The sequence below is a fragment of the Cheilinus undulatus genome, linkage group 22 (genome assembly GCF_018320785.1).
Source record: "Cheilinus undulatus linkage group 22, ASM1832078v1, whole genome shotgun sequence".
NCBI lineage: Eukaryota > Metazoa > Chordata > Actinopteri > Labriformes > Labridae > Cheilinus > Cheilinus undulatus.
Genome location: NC_054886.1, coordinates 3573185 through 3592515, shown reverse-complemented (window position 1 = coordinate 3592515; position 19331 = coordinate 3573185). Strand labels below are relative to the sequence as shown.

General features: G+C 41.4%; 1 protein-coding gene across 1 annotated transcript in view; it reads left to right on the top strand.

Moving 5' to 3' along the window:
• LOC121504949 (NACHT, LRR and PYD domains-containing protein 3-like) overlaps nt 1–14884 on the top strand; it is a 21216-nt gene extending 6332 nt beyond the window's left edge. The window contains 7 exon segments of the mRNA XM_041780068.1: nt 5875–6475; nt 6477–7622; nt 9843–10016; nt 10834–11001; nt 12864–13037; nt 13180–13344; nt 14081–14884. Of these exon segments, the coding sequence (XP_041636002.1) occupies nt 5875–6475; nt 6477–7622; nt 9843–10016; nt 10834–11001; nt 12864–13037; nt 13180–13344; nt 14081–14258 (2606 nt within the window). The 3' untranslated portion in view covers nt 14259–14884.
• The last annotated feature ends 4447 nt before the right edge of the window (nt 14885–19331 follow it).

Sequence of the window (19331 nt, the reverse complement as noted above, 5' to 3'; positions counted from 1 at the left end):
ACAAAACGGTATTAATATTTTTCCACTTTAAACAAGTCAATCTTTTAGAACTACTTCAGCCTGGAATAAACATACATACATTCACAGGAATATCAATTTTATTTTGGGGATTTTAACCCTTTAAAGACCAGTATGTTTACACAGCTCCACTGATTGTAATCGAATAAAGTCACAAAAACTCAAATATACAAACACACACACACACACCCCCACACACACACACCCCCACACACACACTTTTTACTAGGGATGTCCCGATAAGCATTTTTGGCCTCCTGTTTAAAACATAAAATCACATTTCTGCTCAGAATGGTGTAACAGCTCTGTTTCACTTTAATTATCTGTCAAAAAATAAATGTACGTATTCACTTAGTGCAGTGTTTAGTATTCAACAATCAAAACTCACTTAAAGTGGTCAGCTGAATGACCTGAGCAGTCAACAAAGTGAACTCTAATAACCTCAGATTCACTTGGAGGTGGTGTTACAGAGTCAGTAGTCACAATAACATATGAATTCAGTAAATGAATTTTAAATATTATAATTCTGCTTAGAAGTTAACCTGACTCTATTAGGCACAACAAATGAATGAATTCAGAACATCCAAACTCTTCTTTAAAGTGGTGTAAGCAGTTTAACTTGAATAGGATCCAAAACATATGAACCATACAGATTCAAAACAACAATCTTTATTAAACTGTAGCAGCTTAATCAGAGACATGAACCAAAACATTAACAGTGGAATAAAACCCAAATATCAAATACAAGCACTCTTATTTCAGTGACATTTCTAAAGTGCAACTAGAGCTGCTACATCACTTTTCCCCCCTCATCTTTATTTCTTTACCCTCTGTTACTTTAAAATGAAACTGGCGTGCATGTAACACTGCACGCTTTAACTCAGAGGTGGAGGACTCAGTGAAGTGAAGCTAGTGAAGCTAACGGCAGTGAAGTTGCTTTTCTCTCTCTAGCATGCTGTCACGTACTTTGTTGTACAGCTCCGGTAACGCAGTGTCAGTAATGTTGAGACGGCAGGGCATGGCTTGGGTCTAAAAGCTCAAGAAGACGATAAAAACCCAAATTCTCCACCACGGAGATGGGCTGGTTGTCCAGCGCGATGAATTTGACCACCTTTTCTGTTATCTTTTTGCCTTATCGCTCTCTCGAGGGTATTTGTCTGTCCTCTGAAAGTCCAGAGTGTATCTTTGGTGAAGCTGCCTGTTGCTGTAGTGAAGTCACCGTATTCTGCTGCATGTTTACTTCAGAGACGACAGATCAAATTTGTAGAGTTGAACGCAGCTCTGCTGCTACCACCTCGTGAAACAGTGTTACAGATGCTGCAACGGGCTGTTGGACTGTTTTTGCCCTCACGTTTTAAGTATTTCCAGACTGCTGACTCAGCACAGGAAAGCTAATGCTGCTACTACTGTTTGTTGTTACTGGTGCATTAACGGCCTGTCGTAAATTGTGCTCCATTTACGGCAGTGGAGGCAAATGATCAGCTGGGCTGATCAGATCAAATTGCCGATTGCCGATCAGTTAAAAATGCTTAGTATCGCCCTGATCTGATACATGTGATCGGGATCAGGACATCCCTGCTTTTTTACACACACACCATGATCCAACATCAGTAGAAACACACATTTATCAACCCAGTAGCATGGCACCTTTGCAGAAAACAGTAAAAGTGGGAAATTTTACAGCATGCTTTGAAAAAGGGATAAAGTAGCGCCATCTGGTGGACAAATATAAATATTTAAAGTTTCTACTCCAAAATAGAACTGAACTTAAAGGAATTCATTATTTCATGTTAAGATCAATGTGGGATCAAAAATGTCCTTTTCAATGGTTCTCAATGGGGCATTTTTGGTCCTTGGGAATTAATGTGTCGGTTTTTGTGTAGCTTAGCCATTTAGGCTAATTTAAGGAGCTGACCATAATTCTAAAATGCTTTAAAAAATAATTTCTCTGGCAAATTTGAGCTGTATTCATTCAACACAGCTAAAATGGTTTGGAAATAAGAAACTGAATAGCACAAAATGTCCCAAGGATCTCTTAAACCCTGGTGTAGATTGTGTGATTTTTGTCCTATTTCAGCCACGAGATAGAGAAAGAGAGAGGATAGGATTTGAAAGGAAACACTTCACCCTCAATGTGAAGTTTTTAAAGGTAACTGCAGAGTTCCGTCACAGTCCGTCCCGACTTCACTCGTACAGAGTGTAGTGATAAACAGTGATGATAAATAAATATTATCATTAAACCTCGTAGAAGAATAAGGCACCACCGCTTATGCGGATTGGTTATTTAATAACCAATAAAATATTGTAATTATTAATTGATTAAAACCTTTAATTAATTAACAAAAACATTAATTGTAAATCAATCTCATGTTTTAAGTAATAAGTCCCCGTGACAGTGACTCCACTTCCCAACTCAATAATGATTTTTGGACAACGACTGACGTTTTGAAGATTTATTATTAACACTTGTGCCCTCCTGGGGCATTTTTGGCCATTTTCTGCAACTTCTTTTTTTTTTTTTTTTTTACTTGTGATCATTTTGTCAGTTTTACAGCCTATGGCATGAATTTTTACAGGAACTTTTCTTTCTAGTTAAATTTTTGAAATCCAACATGTTTTACTCTTACATGTCATTCATACTCTTTCAATAAATTTTGTACCCTCTGGACACCTTCGAGGCCAAAAATGTACACGTACAGAACACTGCCAATAAATCATCATACATCAATTTTTTTTCTAATTTCTTTTTCATAAATCTCTTTAACAACTTCAGACCTGCTCAAAACTACCAAACATTCGATTATTCTCAGAATTTTAACCCTTTTGTATGCCAGTTTGATTATTTGAGATGTTTTATATTTTACCGAAAAAACACAAAAAGTGGATTATTTTCCATAAAATTAATAGTGGAAAGATGGGGCTTTAGTGCTGATAAGAGTCTTTGATGGGTCAAAGATGAGCTACAAAATTGATTTGATTGCATTAGTATTTTTTATGTAGTGCCAGAAATACCCTCTTTACACCCTCAAGGCAAAATTGCCCCCACTGACTTCCATTTAAACCAGGTTTTTTAATCTCACTGTCATTGCAGTATAAAATCATGCATTCTCTAATGTCAGCATTTCAATGTGAAGAAATAAAGTGAAATTTGACATTTTTGCCATATTCCACCAGATTCAACCATTTTCCCATTGTAGGACCATGCCTGAAATTCTTGTATTTTTGCCAGTTATATTATGGAGAATTTTTATGTGTGTGAGTATGGCTGTGTGTGTGTGGGTGCGTGCATGCCGGTGTGTGTGTGAGTGTGTAAAAACATGGCCTCCTGCCTTTGCTGTACTCAAAACAAAAACAGTTGTTGGGGAGTATATGCACCTGGCTGCTTCCCTAATGGTAAAGGGAGATGAGACATGGGATGGAGACCAGACCTGCTCCTTCTAAGCTGTCCACTCACTGTAAGAATGAGCTGGATCCTTAGGCCTTGTTCACACAGAGACGAAAATGATTTCAGTTTCGTTTTACAAAGGTTTTCCATAAACACGGGATTGTTTCAGGAGATGTCCACATAAGCACGGGAAATGACTGAAAACGCTGTGAAATATAGACAAAGCCTGTAAGTGGCATTGAAATGTTTCCATGGAAATGCACAAGAATGAGAGAAGAAGTTTCTGAAGCATACGAATAAGACTTAGTTGGAGGGGAAAGTTGCACGTCTCATCAATGTAGACAATCAGTGGAGTGCCAAGCCCAAGCTCAAAAGTCGTTTTAAAAGTTTCAAAAATGGCAGCACATCTCAAAATCCAAGTTAGGGAGGACAAAGCAATAACATTTTACTATTTTTTTTTGGCTCACATCACAAACAAACGCTTATGCATTTCCGCACAAGGCCGTCAAATGCTCTGATGCTCGAGATGTGTGGCCCTTTGTGAAACTTCATGCGTATAAAGCTTTTGCGCTGTACACAGACACATGAACAAGAACATCTGGTGCATGCTGTTGTTGGTGGTGGTAAAGGAGCATCTGATTTTGCTGTAAAAGCCATAATAAGCTCTGTAGCTTCTGCAGCATGAACACAACCCTGTAACCCGCCATTGTTGTTTTGAGCTTGGGCTTGGCACTCCACTGATTGTCTACATTGATGAGAAGTGCAACTTTCCCCTCCAACTAAGTCTTTATTCGCATGCTTCAGAAACTTCTTCTATCATTTTTGTGCATTTCTGTGGCAACGTTTCAACGCCACTTACAGGCTTGGTCTATATTTCACAGCGTTTTCAGTCATTTTCCGTGCTTATGAGGACATCTCCTGAAATAATCCTGTGTTTATGGAAAACCTCTTTAAAATGAAACCGAAAGCTTTTTCATCTCTGTGTGGACAAACTCTGGAAACAAGAAGAAGATTCTAAGACAAAGAAGTGAACACAGAATAGGCAGAAACAGAACTGAGGTGAAGTGAGGTTCTGATATCAGTTTAAATGAGAGGGAGGAGTCTCTTCTTTAAGTCCTCCTAGGGATCAACCAACTCTTCATCAGTTTGGTGATTTGATCAGAGCATGTATGAATAACATAATGGTTATAATATTCTAGGATAATAAAACCATGAATAAAACTGCCACAACAAACATGAGAAACATAGCTAGTTGGTTATACACAGCTAAGTGTGAACACAACGTGAATCTTTCTGTAGAAGTATGTGTGTGACCGATGCTGGACCACAAGGGGGCAGCGTGGATCCATGGGAGACTTTCAGTCTGGAGTTCTCAGCTATGGAAAAAACACCTAGATTTAACTCTAAAATTAATTCCTCCAGAAAACTGGGTCCTAGTAAAATAAGAAAAACATTGTTGTGTTACTTGTGAGCAGACTCAGAAGAATATAAACATTTCCTGTTGAAAAACATGATGTTTACAGAAGTTATGGTACTTTGTAACTCATACAAGGTTCAGTCTGACAGACAATTATTTACGGTCCTCGTCTGGTTTGTTGTTTTCCCAGAGAGAGGACTTCCAGGAGGATCGGAGTCCCTGATTTATGGTACACAGTGCAGCAAGCTGAAGTTTTTACAGCTTTTAGTTGGACAAAGGCTTACGCTGACAGGCTTCACAATATGGTCAACCAATAGGAATATTTCCGATTTCAAGGTGTTTATCTCCCAGGAAAACTGGAATTCCTCAGGAGTGTGAGGTCCAGCGCCGTTATGTCTGAGAAACTCTTTAGGCAGGAAGAGTTCATCAATAAAGATAGACCTGGTGGAAACCCCCACCCCCCGTAGCTGTAGGTTTCAAGACAGGTTTGAAGGGCAGTAGCAGATTTTAGGCTATGATTCCACTCTAAGTGTGAGCACACAACTCAGACACAATGGTCATACGTTGTAAGCGATTCAGACGCACAGTATGAGCTAGAGCTGGGCAATTAATGGAAAAATAATCAAAACCAACATTTATAGCCTCTAACCGACATAAACCTGTCTTGGCAAGTATTTCAATTTTTCCTCTTTTCTTGGAAAAATTTGACTTTTTACAAAAACCTTTTCATTTCAGCTGATGTGTGTTTTGATTTCAAATGTTTTAACAAATAACCATAAATTGTTTATCTTTGCATGTTCCTCTCAGTTGTTTGTTTTAAGATTCTACAAATACTTACAAAAGAAACTGAGTCGGAGGTTGGGGTTGGAATAATCGTTCATTATTCATGATTTTGATTTTTGCCATAATCACCCAGCCCTAGTAGGAGTTGACATTCTGCTACGACTGTGGTATGGTCGGCTTGGTATCACAGTGTATACCTGGCTTAAGGGTTAACCAAGCACTTGTAAAGTAAAACACTAATGCAGCTCCCTATGATTTATTTTTCTTTCAGATTACATCCAAAAATGCCAATCTTCCCTGAAGTCTTTCCTCAAAGAGAAAACAGAGAATTTGTTTCAGGGCCCAGCGGATGTTGGATCATCAACTCCTTTAGACAAGATCTATACGGAGCTCTACATCACCAAAGGAGGCAGTGGGGAGGTCAACACTGAACATGAAGTGACTGAATTAGAGTGCAGAAGGTGTCAGAGTGAGGAGACAAAAATTAACCTCAATGACATTTTCAAACCTTTATCGAATGAAGACAACCCACCTCGGAGAGTTCTGACCAAGGGAATAGCTGGGATCGGAAAAACAGTCTCTGTTCTGAAGTTCACTCGGGACTGGGCGAGAGGGGACACCAACCAAACCTTTGAGTTTTTATTTCCAATCACATTTAGAGAGCTGAACTTAATCAAAGATAAGAGATTGAGTCTCATGGAGTTGATCACCTACTATTTTATAGAAGTGAAGGATTTGGAGGCCTCAGATTACGATAATTTAAGGGTGTTGTTCATCTTTGACGGCCTGGATGAAAGCAAATTGGATTTCAAGGAAAACAAGGTGTTCCGCAGCGTCACGGAGCCTAACACAGTGGACGTCCTGCTAACCAACTGGGAAACTAATGTGCAATGCCTCGGTCTGGATCACAAGTCGGCCAGCAGCATCGATGAAGATTCCCCTCAGGTACATCGACGTGGTGACCGAGGTCCGTGGCTTTAATGACGAGCAGAAAGAGGAGTACTTTCAGAGGAAAGTGACCGACAAGGTTATGGCTCAGAAGATCTTCCAGCATCTCCAGTCCAAGCCCCTGAGAAGTCTCTTCATCATGTGCCACATCCCCGTCTTCTCTTGGATTTCTGCCACGGTTCTCCACAACCTTCTGACAGAAAGTCACAAAGGTGAGCTTCCCAAGACGGTGACTGAGATGTACACACACTTCCTGATAGTCCTGATGAAGATGGCACAAGAGAAGGACTACCAGGACAGAGAACCAGACAGAGTGCTGATTATGAAACTAGGAAAGCTGGCTTTTAGGCAGCTGAAGAACGGCAACGTGATCTTTGATGAAGATGCCCTAAGAGACTGTGAGATTGACCTGATCGAAGCCGCCGTTCATTCAGGACTTTGTACGCAGATCATCAAAAAAGAGCGTGGCCTTCACAAACATGAGATGTATTGTTTTATACATTTGAGCGTTCAGGAATTTCTTGCAGCCCTGTACGTCTTAGAGACCTTCATCGATCATGGAAAAAACCTACTTACCAGTCAGACAGGCATGAAAATGCCAGGAAAACTTCAGTCAATCATCTTCCTCCACAGGGATGCTGTAGATATGGCTTTGGCCAGCGACTACGGACAGTGGGACTTGTTCCTGCGCTTCCTGCTGGGTTTATCCCAGGATGAAAACCAGAGGCTCATTCAGAAAGTATTTGGATTCAAGGCAGGATGTCTGCTGAGCAACAAGGAGGTGATTAGCTACATTCACAAGAAGATTAAGAAGCAGACTTATACCGAACATAATATCAATCTGTTCCACTGTCTGAGCGAGCTGGGGGACCATTCTCTGGTAGATCAAGTCCTGAAGTACCAGAGCTCAGGCCATGTTAGTAAGATCCTACCTGCACACTGGTCAGCCTTGGCCTATAACCTGCTCATTTCCAATAAAGACCTGGATCTCTTTGACTTGAGGAAGTTCTGTAAATCAGAAGACGCTCTGGAGAGGCTGCTGCCTGTGGTCAAAGTCTCAAAGACGGCTTTGTAAGTATTAAACCTTCTAAAACAAAACTGCTACAAAGGTGGTTTTATGCAGGGACCTGGGTCCAGATCCAAGAACACTTGAACTCAAAGTCCTGTTCATTAGGGGCGCACTCACACTAGGCCATCTGTACAGTGCCTGGGCCCGTTTCAGCCTAATGTCTGGTATGTTTGGCCAGTGTGAGTGCAATTGTTCCGCTTCGCGGCCCCAGCACGGAAGGACGAGGTGGGCCTTGGCACGGCACGGATGCAAATGAAGGAGCAAAGCATGGGAATGTGACGTAACATGAAGTAACAACAGAGGGACCCACTTCAGAGCACAGAGAGCACAGCAGGCAGCAGCTGCATGCTAGAGACAGCAGGATTTTTTCTAGAAAGATAGAGGTCTTTATAAGAGCTGCAGAACTGAATTTCACACAGCTCCACTACGATCTCGTTCTAATGGATTCCAGTCCAGTCCACATTCCTGACCAGTTTCTAGCAAAGTCAAGCGTTAACCACTGTGAGAGGATTTTTAGTTAGTGAAATAAAACTTATGCCAAGTGTGTGCTGGGGTTAGTCTCATGGCTGATTTTACCTCTCTTATTATAAAATTATAATGCCAAACTGTCATCCACTGAATTAATTTACCTATGATTCTGTTTCATGTTATCAGGAAGTGAAACTGTGATCTTCATCGCTGATGTTTGGATGGAGCATCATTTATTACTCCTGAGGCGTTTTTCACCTCCAGCTCTCATCAGATGGTTAAAATTGCTCTCATCACTGTTAAAAAAATCTTTTATCTGAACATTTAATCCTGCTCTAGACACAGACTGCCTGTGACATGAGAGCTTGGTTGGTGCAGCACTGAAAGGCATCCAAACACAGAGAAAGGGCTCAGTTCATGGCGTGTAAAAGAATTCCAGAGGGATTCGGATAGTATAAGGACACGCAGAACAGCGACTGTAGGGGCTCATACGAGTTAAAAAGTCCAGGTTTCATTCAGCAGAAGTGCTTGGAACTCTGATCAGGCTCCAGAATACATGCTGTGAGTGATAAGTCTCCTTTATGAACTGCCTTCTCTCTCTCCTCTCTGGGCTCTGTATAGTTAACGTAGCTTCTGATCCCAGGTCAGGTGAAATAACCCCGGTGTCAGATCAGATATCATATGAATCTGTTGCTATTTTACAGCCTATAAAACAACACTTATGCATACTGAGTCATCAACGCATATAAATTCATCAGCGGTGGATGCTTGGTATGATGACGTAAGTGCGTGACGTATCCGTGTTCAGGCCTGGATGTGTTGAGCAGTGTGAGTGCAGGCCAAAGGGGGGACAGGGGAGGTGGTCAAATGGGCTTCAGCCCGGTTGGAATGCGGCACAGTACGGATGGCCTAGTGTGAGTGCGCTGCAAATTAGTGTGAACACTGGCGTACCAAACTAAAATCTGCTTGAAAGGGTGATCCAGGCTAACCTTGCAAAGCAGATGGATTCACCCATTTCCGTGTTTCTCACTGGTGAATCCATCTTGCAAAGCTCCCATCTGAACCGTTTGGGCCCAGTTAGAAAGTGACAGGACCAATCAGCGACGAGGGGCAGTATTTTCGGGCACGGCAGAGTCATGACGTAAGCAAAGAGCAATGAGAGGCTGGTGCAGTTATGGTGGAAAACATTAGTGTGGATGCTGCTAAAGCGCCAGTTTTATCAGAACTTGATGACATTTCTTTGTTAAAAGAAGAACAAAGAACAGCAGTGAGTTGTTTTCTTTTCAAAAACACAAAGTTGTGTACTGACATGTCTATAGTCACCATGGTTTATGTTATGCAGTTCTCTATGGAGTTTACTCCTCGGTAGCGGCTACGTCATGTGTGTAGTTGCTCTGATTGGCCCGCAAAGATGTGACAGACAGAACGTTCATCCAATCATCCCCCAAGTTTTTTTTCAGCGGCTCTTCCCTTTCCCAAATGCTTAGTATTGAAGGTTTACCAGATGGATGTGTAAAACACATCCATCTGGTGTGTCAGGTTACTGTTTTTATACCCTATCATATATTATGATACCCTTAGGTGCCAGGAGCCTAGGTTGGGAACCACTGATGGAGTATCAGGCTGTTCACACTGCTAATGTTCTTGAGAATGGAACCACGTTCCTAATTTGAAAACAGACAGTACTTGGGGTAGGGATGTTCTCTAACTGTATTTTAACTGAACACTGTTTTGTTCTGCTGTTTTCTACCTAGGCTGACTGACTGTGGGCTCACTGACAGAGGCTGTAGCTACATGTCATCTGTTCTCAGCTCTAAGTCGTCTGGTCTGGAGCTATTGGACCTGAGCATAAATGATCTTGGTGACTCTGGAATGAGACAGCTTTCTGACGGCCTGAAGAGTCCCAACTGCAAACTCCAGAGGCTCATGTAAGGAGAGAACACTAGGACTTCCACTTTTAGGGCTCTACAGGACGCTCAGACCAAGAGTCACTGTTTTCTATGGAGCACTGATCATGTACAGACATCCAGATTACATCCAATGAGTTTAAGGTCTCAATCTCTAGTTTAACGTCTTTGAGAACACAGCATGATGTTACTTTAGTACATTATAGTAATTTAGAGTCAAATGGTCGATAAAGCTGGGGAGGATTTGGAGCAGAGCTGCCTGAGATTAATCATGCAAAGTCTATAAGAAACACAGGAATAAGCAGCTTTTCTTAGATACACATTGTCTAAAACTTTTGTCCTTAAAAAAAAAAAAAAAAAAAAGAATCCTAATTATCTGTTTACTTTGGATCTATCCTAAATTGACCCTGACTGATCCAGTCACTCTCTGCCTGAGGACAAGTGCATCAGCTTCAAGGTTTGAAAGACGGATCAGCCTGATGACAGACACAGAATCTGGACCCCTCCATCAGCTTTGTACGGTTAGCTAGAATTAATATTGGAGCTGAACTGGAATGTAGGCGGCTCCAAGTCCTTCTGCCAAAAATGCACAGTCAGCACCACAGCAGAAGCTAGTGCTAAACCAGCAACACGCACAAAGTCACTGTAGGCAGTCAGATCTACCTGAGTTCTCCTTTGGTCTCTATGGTTGCATCATTTCACAGCATAAATCTGTGGTTGCAGGCGGAGGTTTGGTGAATATGCATGTATCTCATTCAGACTTATTCATCCCTCTTCTCCTAATCTACACCGTATTTCCTACAGGTTTGAGTTTTGTTCTTCTTCTTCTTTTGTCCAGTTTAAATGAATGTAACATCACCATGGAGGGATGTCGGTCTCTGGCTGAAGCTTTGACTTCAAACCCCTCACATATCAGAGAGCTGGATCTCAGCAGGAATAAATTCCAGGACGAAGGACTGCAGCCACTTCTAGGAATTCTTGACAGATGCTCTTTGGAAACTCTGAGGTAACTTTCAAACAGCTGTTTATCATTTCTAGAGCTTTCTAAGAAACAGTCCAAATGTTCCTGAGGGAGGTGAATGTGGGAAAAATCTTTGGGTCATTAAATCCAGCAGGTACGTCCTTTAGAGCACTGGTTCTCAAGCTTTTCAGCCCGCGACCCCCAGAAGGTGCCAGAGACCGGGGACCCCCACTGTACCTGAAGGTGTTTGAACAGCCAGGAACATTCTAGAATAGTCATGTGGAGACAAGGCTGCCCATAAGGGGGGATAAAGGGGGAGGTTTCTGGGGTGCTCCACATTGGGCCCAGTTGTTTCGAACCACGCCGCAGCGTGATTCCTCCCCCTCCCCCTTCCCCCTGCTGGCTTGCTTTCACGCTAGCAACATCCATCCATGCCCTGGCCCACTTGCGTATTTACTCAGTCTAAAACAGCAGATGGCTGTATACACGTAGCTGGTTTACAACCCCGCCAAGCAGGAGAGAGAAGAAGAAGCTACCATGGCATCCACTGGGCTCATGATCTGTCCTGAGCAAAGATTGTTTTTGTTTTGAGCTGGCAAAAAGTCCATCCTGCAGCCATGGATGATATAAAATCACTTTTTAAGATGCCAGCAACGTCGCTCTTCATATCTGCACATCTACTACAGCTCAGAGGATTAAATGGGCTTGCGCTGCACAGATATAGCAGTTTTTGAGGTGCCTTCTTTAGATGAGAAAACTTTTGTTAAAAAAAAATTTAAATAGGCTTAAAATTGCTAAAATGAAATAATGATGGCAAATAATGGTGGAAAAGGTGGTGGAATTGGATTTTTAAAGAACATAAATGGGTTAAAAGTGGCAAAAAATAGATAAACGGCACTAAATAACCCAGAACGGGTTAAAGTGGCAAAAAAGGGCACAAAAAAGCGGTAAAAGGGGATTTAAAGGTGGTGGAAATGGCTTTAAAGTGCAAAAAAATTGTTGGAAATATGGTGGAAACAAATGAAAAATTGATATAAACTGGGAAAATTGGGTTAACTGTGGTTAAATTTGGCGTAGAAGGGGTGTAAAAAGGGGTTGATAGGGCGGTAGTTGGTCAATAGAGGCAACAAAAGCTAGGAAGTGGCAAAAATTGATTTAGAAGTGGCAACAAAGGCAGAAAAAAGTGATGGAAAGGGTTAAAAATAGAAAAAAGTGGGTTTTCAGTGACAAAAATGTGCTATATGTGCAAAATTAGTGTTAAAAAGAGATGAAAATGGGTTAAAACTTGGTATAATTGGTGTAAAGTGGCAACAGTGTTATCTTAAAAATATTCTTAGTTTTTTAAGGCATCTGCTGACCCCCTATCAGTGTCTCATGACCCCCAAGGGGGTCCTGACCCCAAGGTTGAGAGCTGCTGCTTTAGAGAGAACTTAGTTAGTCCACATCTTTGGTGACCAGCCAGTGAACCAGCTAGGCCTGGGAACACAGCCCTGAACTTAATCTCTGCCAAGATCCGAGTCCCTGAAGGCTATGGGGTCACCCTGTAAATCCAAACCAACACTTAACCAGTAAAATTTTGGATGTCAAAGTGTTCTGGTTTCCATTTCTAGTCCACGTTAGATCGTCCACTCGTGTTTTAGTGAGCTTCAATTGTATGGAGGTAACTGGATTGGTCACATGGTTGAATGAAGAGGGATGTGAAGCATCAGCCAGAGCAAATGAAGCATGGGCCTCAGGGTTGTAGTTTTTTGCCATAGTCAGGGGTCCAATGGTTCAGAGTTAGAGATCTGAACATAAAGAGCCCTGTCCTTAGTGTTTCTTTGGCAGGTTTGGTAGCAGGTTGGGTGAAGTCAAACATCACTGCCCCTGTATTTAAGCATTAATGACTAAATCTGTTTTCCTGACAGGCTGGCTCTTTGTGGGTTTTCAGAAGTCGGCTGTGCTGCTCTCGCTTCCTCTCTGGGATCAAACCACACCCACCTCAAAGTCCTGGATCTGGACTGGAATGAGCTCAAAGACAACGGGGTCCACAGCCTTTCTGAGTTTTTGTCTGACTCGCTTTGTGGACTGGAGAGACTGAGGTGAGTCCTAGGCTGCATGTCCATGACCGTCTTCTTTTGCACTGGCAGCACTCAGGACCTCAGGTCCAGACCACTTATGGGTGCTGACCAGTGAGTCTCTGATGATCTGACCCACTGTTCAATCTGTTTAAATGTCTTCCAGTTTGAAAGACTGCAAGCTTACAGAACTCAGCTGCTCTTATCTGGGCCAAATCTGCTGCCCAGCGCTCAAGGAGCTGGACCTGAGCTCCAACCAGCTGGGGGAGGCGGGGGTGGAGCATCTTTGTGAATGGCTGGGTAAACCTCAGTGCTGTCTGGAGATCCTGAGGTGAGGAGCTTCTAAATGTTTGTCAATCAGTCCACTTACAGCAACAATATGTAACAACTCAGTACCGTGTTCCTCGGCGCCCATCAGAGGTCTACAGGTGTAACTACACTGTCCCAAACACATATAGGGCTGCCCCCTCCCATCAACAACATGCAGATGCCCAGCATCAGACATGCAGCTTCTCACCAGCTTCATCCGTCACTCTCCGTTTCTTCAGCCTTTGTATCAAACAGCTCTGAGATGGGATAACTGGCTTCTTTTAAGCAGAAGGCTGGTGTGTGGACTGTAAAGATGTACAAACTGCCAATGACAGGATCACGGCCCACTGCCAAAGATACACAGGGATGCTCTGTGGACATGAAAAGACTCTATTCTCCCTGTTGGAACTTCCTGTACAGCTAGATCCACCTGGGACTACTTAGGAAAGTGGAAAAGTTACAAATTGTTGCTTTAAAGTTCCTCCTTTTGTCCCTGACAGGCTCACATAGATGGTAGTAAAAATATCTTAGAGCAAGATTTAGAAACAGACCGCTATTCCACTTTAAATATGGCACTCAAAGTGCTTTTATTCAGTCTCCACAAACGTGTTTTCATGACTTTGGGAATCTGATGGATTATATCAAATGAAAGATGTGCAGGAAACTCCTAGTGAGCCGACTTTAAGGACCTGAGAGGTGATTACCAGGTGAAAAAGCTACTGAAGTCTTGTTTTCAGCTGCTATTTTTTGTCTCTCAGGTTGTCTGGGCTGTCAGATAGAAGCTGTGAGGATCTGGCCTTGACTCTGAAGAAGACTTCACAACTCAGAGAACTGCACCTGAAGGTGACTAGAAAAGGGGGGCCTGGTCTGGAGCATTTGTATAACCTAGAGGAGGACAATCAAAACAGACTGCAGACTCTGACAGTCAGGGACTGATCAGATAATCAGCCACAAGAACCAGGACCAAGAGACTCTGTTTACAAAGACCCACTACCTACTACTATAGAGCTGTTTGGGTTTTATCTGGCTTTTCTAAAGGAGGCAGAACGGGGGAGGGGGAGGGGGTTAAGGATCTGCTACACTGCTATAGTTTCTCTGTAAGCCTTCATCCACTATACACTAAACAACAGTCTTCTCCTCTGTGTTTGCTCTGACGCCACCTTGTGGCAAAAGTCATGCAGCACATCTTTGTCTTCACAGGTTAACAGCAGCTGCAGAAATAATGATGCAGTTTAGAAAAATACACCAACACTGGCAGTAAAGAGGCTAACATAGTCAGCAGAGTACAGAAAAACGGTGTAGGGAGGGGCTACATGTGATCCTAGGGCCGGGCAGTCTGGTTTAAAAATTAAATCTGACTTTAAAATGAAAAATAAACTATTCAAACAGGTTTACTTTCATTTTATCAATAGGATGTGTCAAAAGTAAAGAGAATTTTCCTCCACAGTGATACTCAACATGTGGCTCTTTTATGTCTTCATTTTAAATACTATTCCCTCACTAACCTTAAAAAAGGGGAAACTTTTTTGCCACTTTTCACCCATTTAAGCTACTTTTTGATTTAATAACCCTTTTCCTGTTTTTTGGCCTATTTGAGCCACTTCTTTTTGCTATGTTTCCATTTTTGCCCTTTTTCACAATTTTTAGCCACTTTTTGTCCATGTATGCCACCTTTTGCTATGAAATACCAATTGTTTCGTCTTTAGTGCCCTATTTTTGCAACTTCTTTTTACAACTTTTATCCCATTTTTGCCATTTTCCAGAATTTTTACCCATTTAAGCTACCTTTTGCCCTTAAATACCACTTGTTTCCCTTTTTTTGCCCAGTTTTGCCACTCTTGGCTGCTTTTTGCCCATTTGAATCACTCTTCTTACATTTTTTTGCCACGTTTTTTTCATCTCTATTTTAACTAATATTTCAAATTTAATTGAATTCTTTGTCTTGTCAATAAAAATGAAGATGCTAAATTAAAATCTCACTAAAGTATAAGATCTTGTGAGGATCCTGTTAAGAACTTTGGCTCAGAATTAGAGAGAGAGGAAAAGAAAAGTCAGACTGTTTAGTTGGTAACTTTGGAATATTCTGATGTATTCTGGAAACTTTAACGTTATGTCCGTTATGTTCAGATTAAAGTTAAAAAAGGTTATGTAACATTTTTACTTCTTATTTCAGAGGAAGAGAGGAAGATGATGACACTACATTTCTGCTCAATCTTTCCAGCAGGACATGTTTGTCATATTCTGCATGTTCTCATATCAGGTCTGATGGAGCCTCTTACTCAGTGAGTCACAATCCACTTTTTAATCAGGATGTCATGAACCCTGGAACAATAAGACTTTAACTTTTGAATAAGTTTGTAAAAAACAAAGGGATTCAAATGGAGGGAGAATCCAAACTAATCTACTAAGTCAAATAACAGTGAACTAGTCTCCCTGAGTATCAGCAATGCTCCAAACTGAGTTTAAGTAAAGCAAAGATTCAGCCAAACTAGAGCCAAAGAAACAATGAAAGAATGTGAGTTCACTAACAAAGAAGTGTGCTGTGGCTGGTTGGGAGCTGAATGAGACCAGGTTACCCCTGATGACATCATCACCTCTGCTGCAGCCTATCACCTGTCGGACCGGGGACTGGAGCAGCCGGTCAGATGATGTCACGCCTAATTCAGCAGGTAGAGAAAAGACGGCCACATACACACAGCAGGCACAGCCACATTCTCCACAACAACAATTTTTAATGCAGATGTATCTGTAATACCCTTATCAATTCATTGTACTTGTTCTGCCACAGTCTTAAATGTCTTTTCCATCATTTCATGCCATACAATAGTTAAATGGATACATGTATTGAGCAGTGTAGCAAAGTGGAGGGTTCCCACATTGGGTCTTGAACCTCAGTCTCCAAGACAGACAACTTCACTAACCAGCCAGCCAAAGCCAGCCCTTTGTTTGACCAGTTTCAGACCTGGTGTGAGAACCCTCCTTTGCCACAAACCAAAACTATGTTAATAGGTTTTCCGTCTAATGTGAGATACACTGTGTATGGGATTGAGTTGAGGGGCATTTGTCTGCTGAAGATCTTTTTAAGGGTCCTCGGACCCCTTCTAACAAGAGCTAGAATTGGTTTTGCTCTGTCTCCTTCTTCTTCTTCTTCTTCTTATTCCCACGCCTCTTTAAACCTTAATTTAAACGCGCTCAAAAAACTCACCAAAATTGGCACACACCTCAGATTCACCTGCACTCACCTGCAGTAAACATCAGAAGTTTAAAGGCTCATGAACTGATGGGCTGGGATTTTAATAACTTTATTTTATTTATATAGCACTTTTAAAAGCAAGGTTTTACAAAGTGCTTTCACACTCAGAAAAACAAAGCAGCAAGACAACAAAACACAACAACAAAGACAAAGTGCACTCAAGGGGAGAGAACCTAAACAAGATCAAACCAACTATAGGTTCAGCCCAAACAACAATATTACTGAGACATTAGAAATACAAATCCATGGAAGTCAAAAGAGCTTTGATGTGTTTCACATGACTACACCTGAGCTGACACATCCTGGGACATCATTAAAACAAGACATCATAAGAACCCACGGGTACCCGGCCAACACAGGAACCCAACTACAGAACCTGAGACCAAGGGGACTGAAGTTTTAAAAGGCAAGTAAAAGAGAAGCAATAAGAACTAAAACATTAAGAGAAGTAAAATTGTAAAGGAAGAATAAGTGTAAAAGAATATGTCCGAGGAGTGAAAACGCTAGAATGATACAAGCATCAAGAGGGTAAAAGCTAAAACCAGTAAGAACTGCCTAAATTAAAAACTCAAGATCATTAATATAGAAAATCAAAACAGAAGAGGACTAAGAGATATTAAAACATGAATAAGAAGAGTAAAAGGTACTAAATAAGCTAAAAATCAGAAGTAGTAAAGAATTAATTGTAACAATAATAACAGTGAAACAGCAAAAATAGGTGTAATGTAACAAAAGTGAAGATAAAGGGTAAAACCATGATTGAAGGAGTCGGAATGAGTAAGAAGACGACATCACATAAAAGCAAGTCTATAAAAATGAGTTTTAAGAAGTGATTTAAAAGCAGTGACTGTTTCTGTACGCCTTATTTCCTCGGGGAGGTAGTTCCAAAGTCGAGGGGCCCTGATGGAGAAGGCCCTGTCACCTTTACTTGCAAGTCTCGACTTTGGAACGACCAGGAGGCCCCCACCCGAGGATCTCAGGGTGCGGGCTGGCTCACAAGGGGTTAGAAGTTCTGTAACATAAACTGGTGCCAGACCCTTTAGTGCTTTAAAACTGATGAGTAAAATTTTAAAATCAATTCTAAAACTGACTGGAAGCCAGTGTAGAGATGCTAAAATGGGGGTGATGTGATGTCGTCTGTTAAAACCGGTTAGAAGCCAGCTGCTGCATTCTGGACAAGTTGAAGGCGGGAGAGAGATTTTTTGGTAATACCAGAGAGAAGTGAGTTGCAGTAATCTAGACGGGAGAAAAGGAGGGCTTGGATGACTTTTTCCATGTCTGACTGGGAGAGGATGGGTTTTAATTTGGAGATGCTGCGTAAGTGAAAGAAGCATGACTGTGTGATTTTTATTGATATGAGCTGCAAAGGTGAGGTTAGAATCAAACTGAACTCCAAGATTTCTGGCTGTTGATTTGATATTTGATGAAAATGAACCAAGGCTGTTATTGATTATGTTTGAGGAATTTTGTAAATTGAACATGATTATTTCAGATTTGCAGGTGTTTAGTTGAAGAAAGTTCTGGGCCATCCAACAGTTAATATCAAACAGGCAGTCTTTTACAGCAGCTAGGCTTCTAGGGTCCTCAGGTCTCAGGGGCAGGTATATCTGTGTGTCGTCTGCGTAGCAGTGAAAGGAGACTTTATGATTCTGGATTATTTGACCAAGGGGCAGCACATAAATAGAAAATAAAATGGGGCCTAAAACCGAACCTTGCGGTACACCACAGGTAAGGATAGAGGTAGAGGAGGAGTGGTTACCTATGGTGACTGCAAAGGTTCGCTCTAAAAGATAAGAATAAAACCAGCTAAGTGCAGTGTCCCTGATGCCCACCCTGTCTCTAAGACGTTCAATTAAAATATTGTGATCAACGGTATCAAAAGCTGCACTGAGATCTAAAAGAATTAAAATGGCTCCCTCCCCTCTATCTGCTGCTAAAAACAAATCATTGGTCACATTGAGGAGGGCCATCTCAGTGCTGTGACCTGCTCTAAAACCAGACTGGAATTTCTCAAAGAGGTTGTTGTGAGACATAAAAGATTAAAGCTGAGTAGAAACCACCTTCTCTAAAACTTTAGATAAAAAAGGAAGCTTTGAAATAGGTCTAAAATTATTAAAATCAGAGGGGTCAAGGTTGGGTTTCTTTAAAAGAGGTTGGACCACAGCGTGTTTAAAAACAGAGGGAACCACACCTTCTGACAGAGAACTATTAATTATAGAGAAAATACTGTGTCCAACCATGCTTAAAACCTCTTTGAGAAATTTGGTTGGAAAAACATCAAGGCTGCACGTAGCTGTTTTCATCTTGGATAAAATCTCAGATAAAAAGGACAAGGACACCGGCTCAAAACTGCTAAAATAATTAAAAACATCCCTACTTGTGTTAAAAATAAGGGGTGGGGGGATGATATTATCCCTGATGTCCTTGATTTTGTTAATAAAATAAACTAAAAACTTCTGGCATAAATGGTTTGAAGCATCACTAAAATAGGAAGGGGAGGGGGTGGTGATTGAGTCTAAAATCTTGAATAAAACTCGAGGGTTAGAGTGATGAGCTAAAATTAAGTTAGAATAAAAAGCTGTCCTTGCATCTTTAACTGCCCTTTGAAAGTTCTTCGTCGCTTCTTTCCAGATATCTTTAAAAACTTGTAAACCTGTTTTTCTCCATTTCCTCTCCTTTCTCCTACAGTCTCTCTTTAATTCATTCAGGGACTCTGTTAACCAGGGCTGGGGTGCCTTATTTGACTTTTTGTCTTT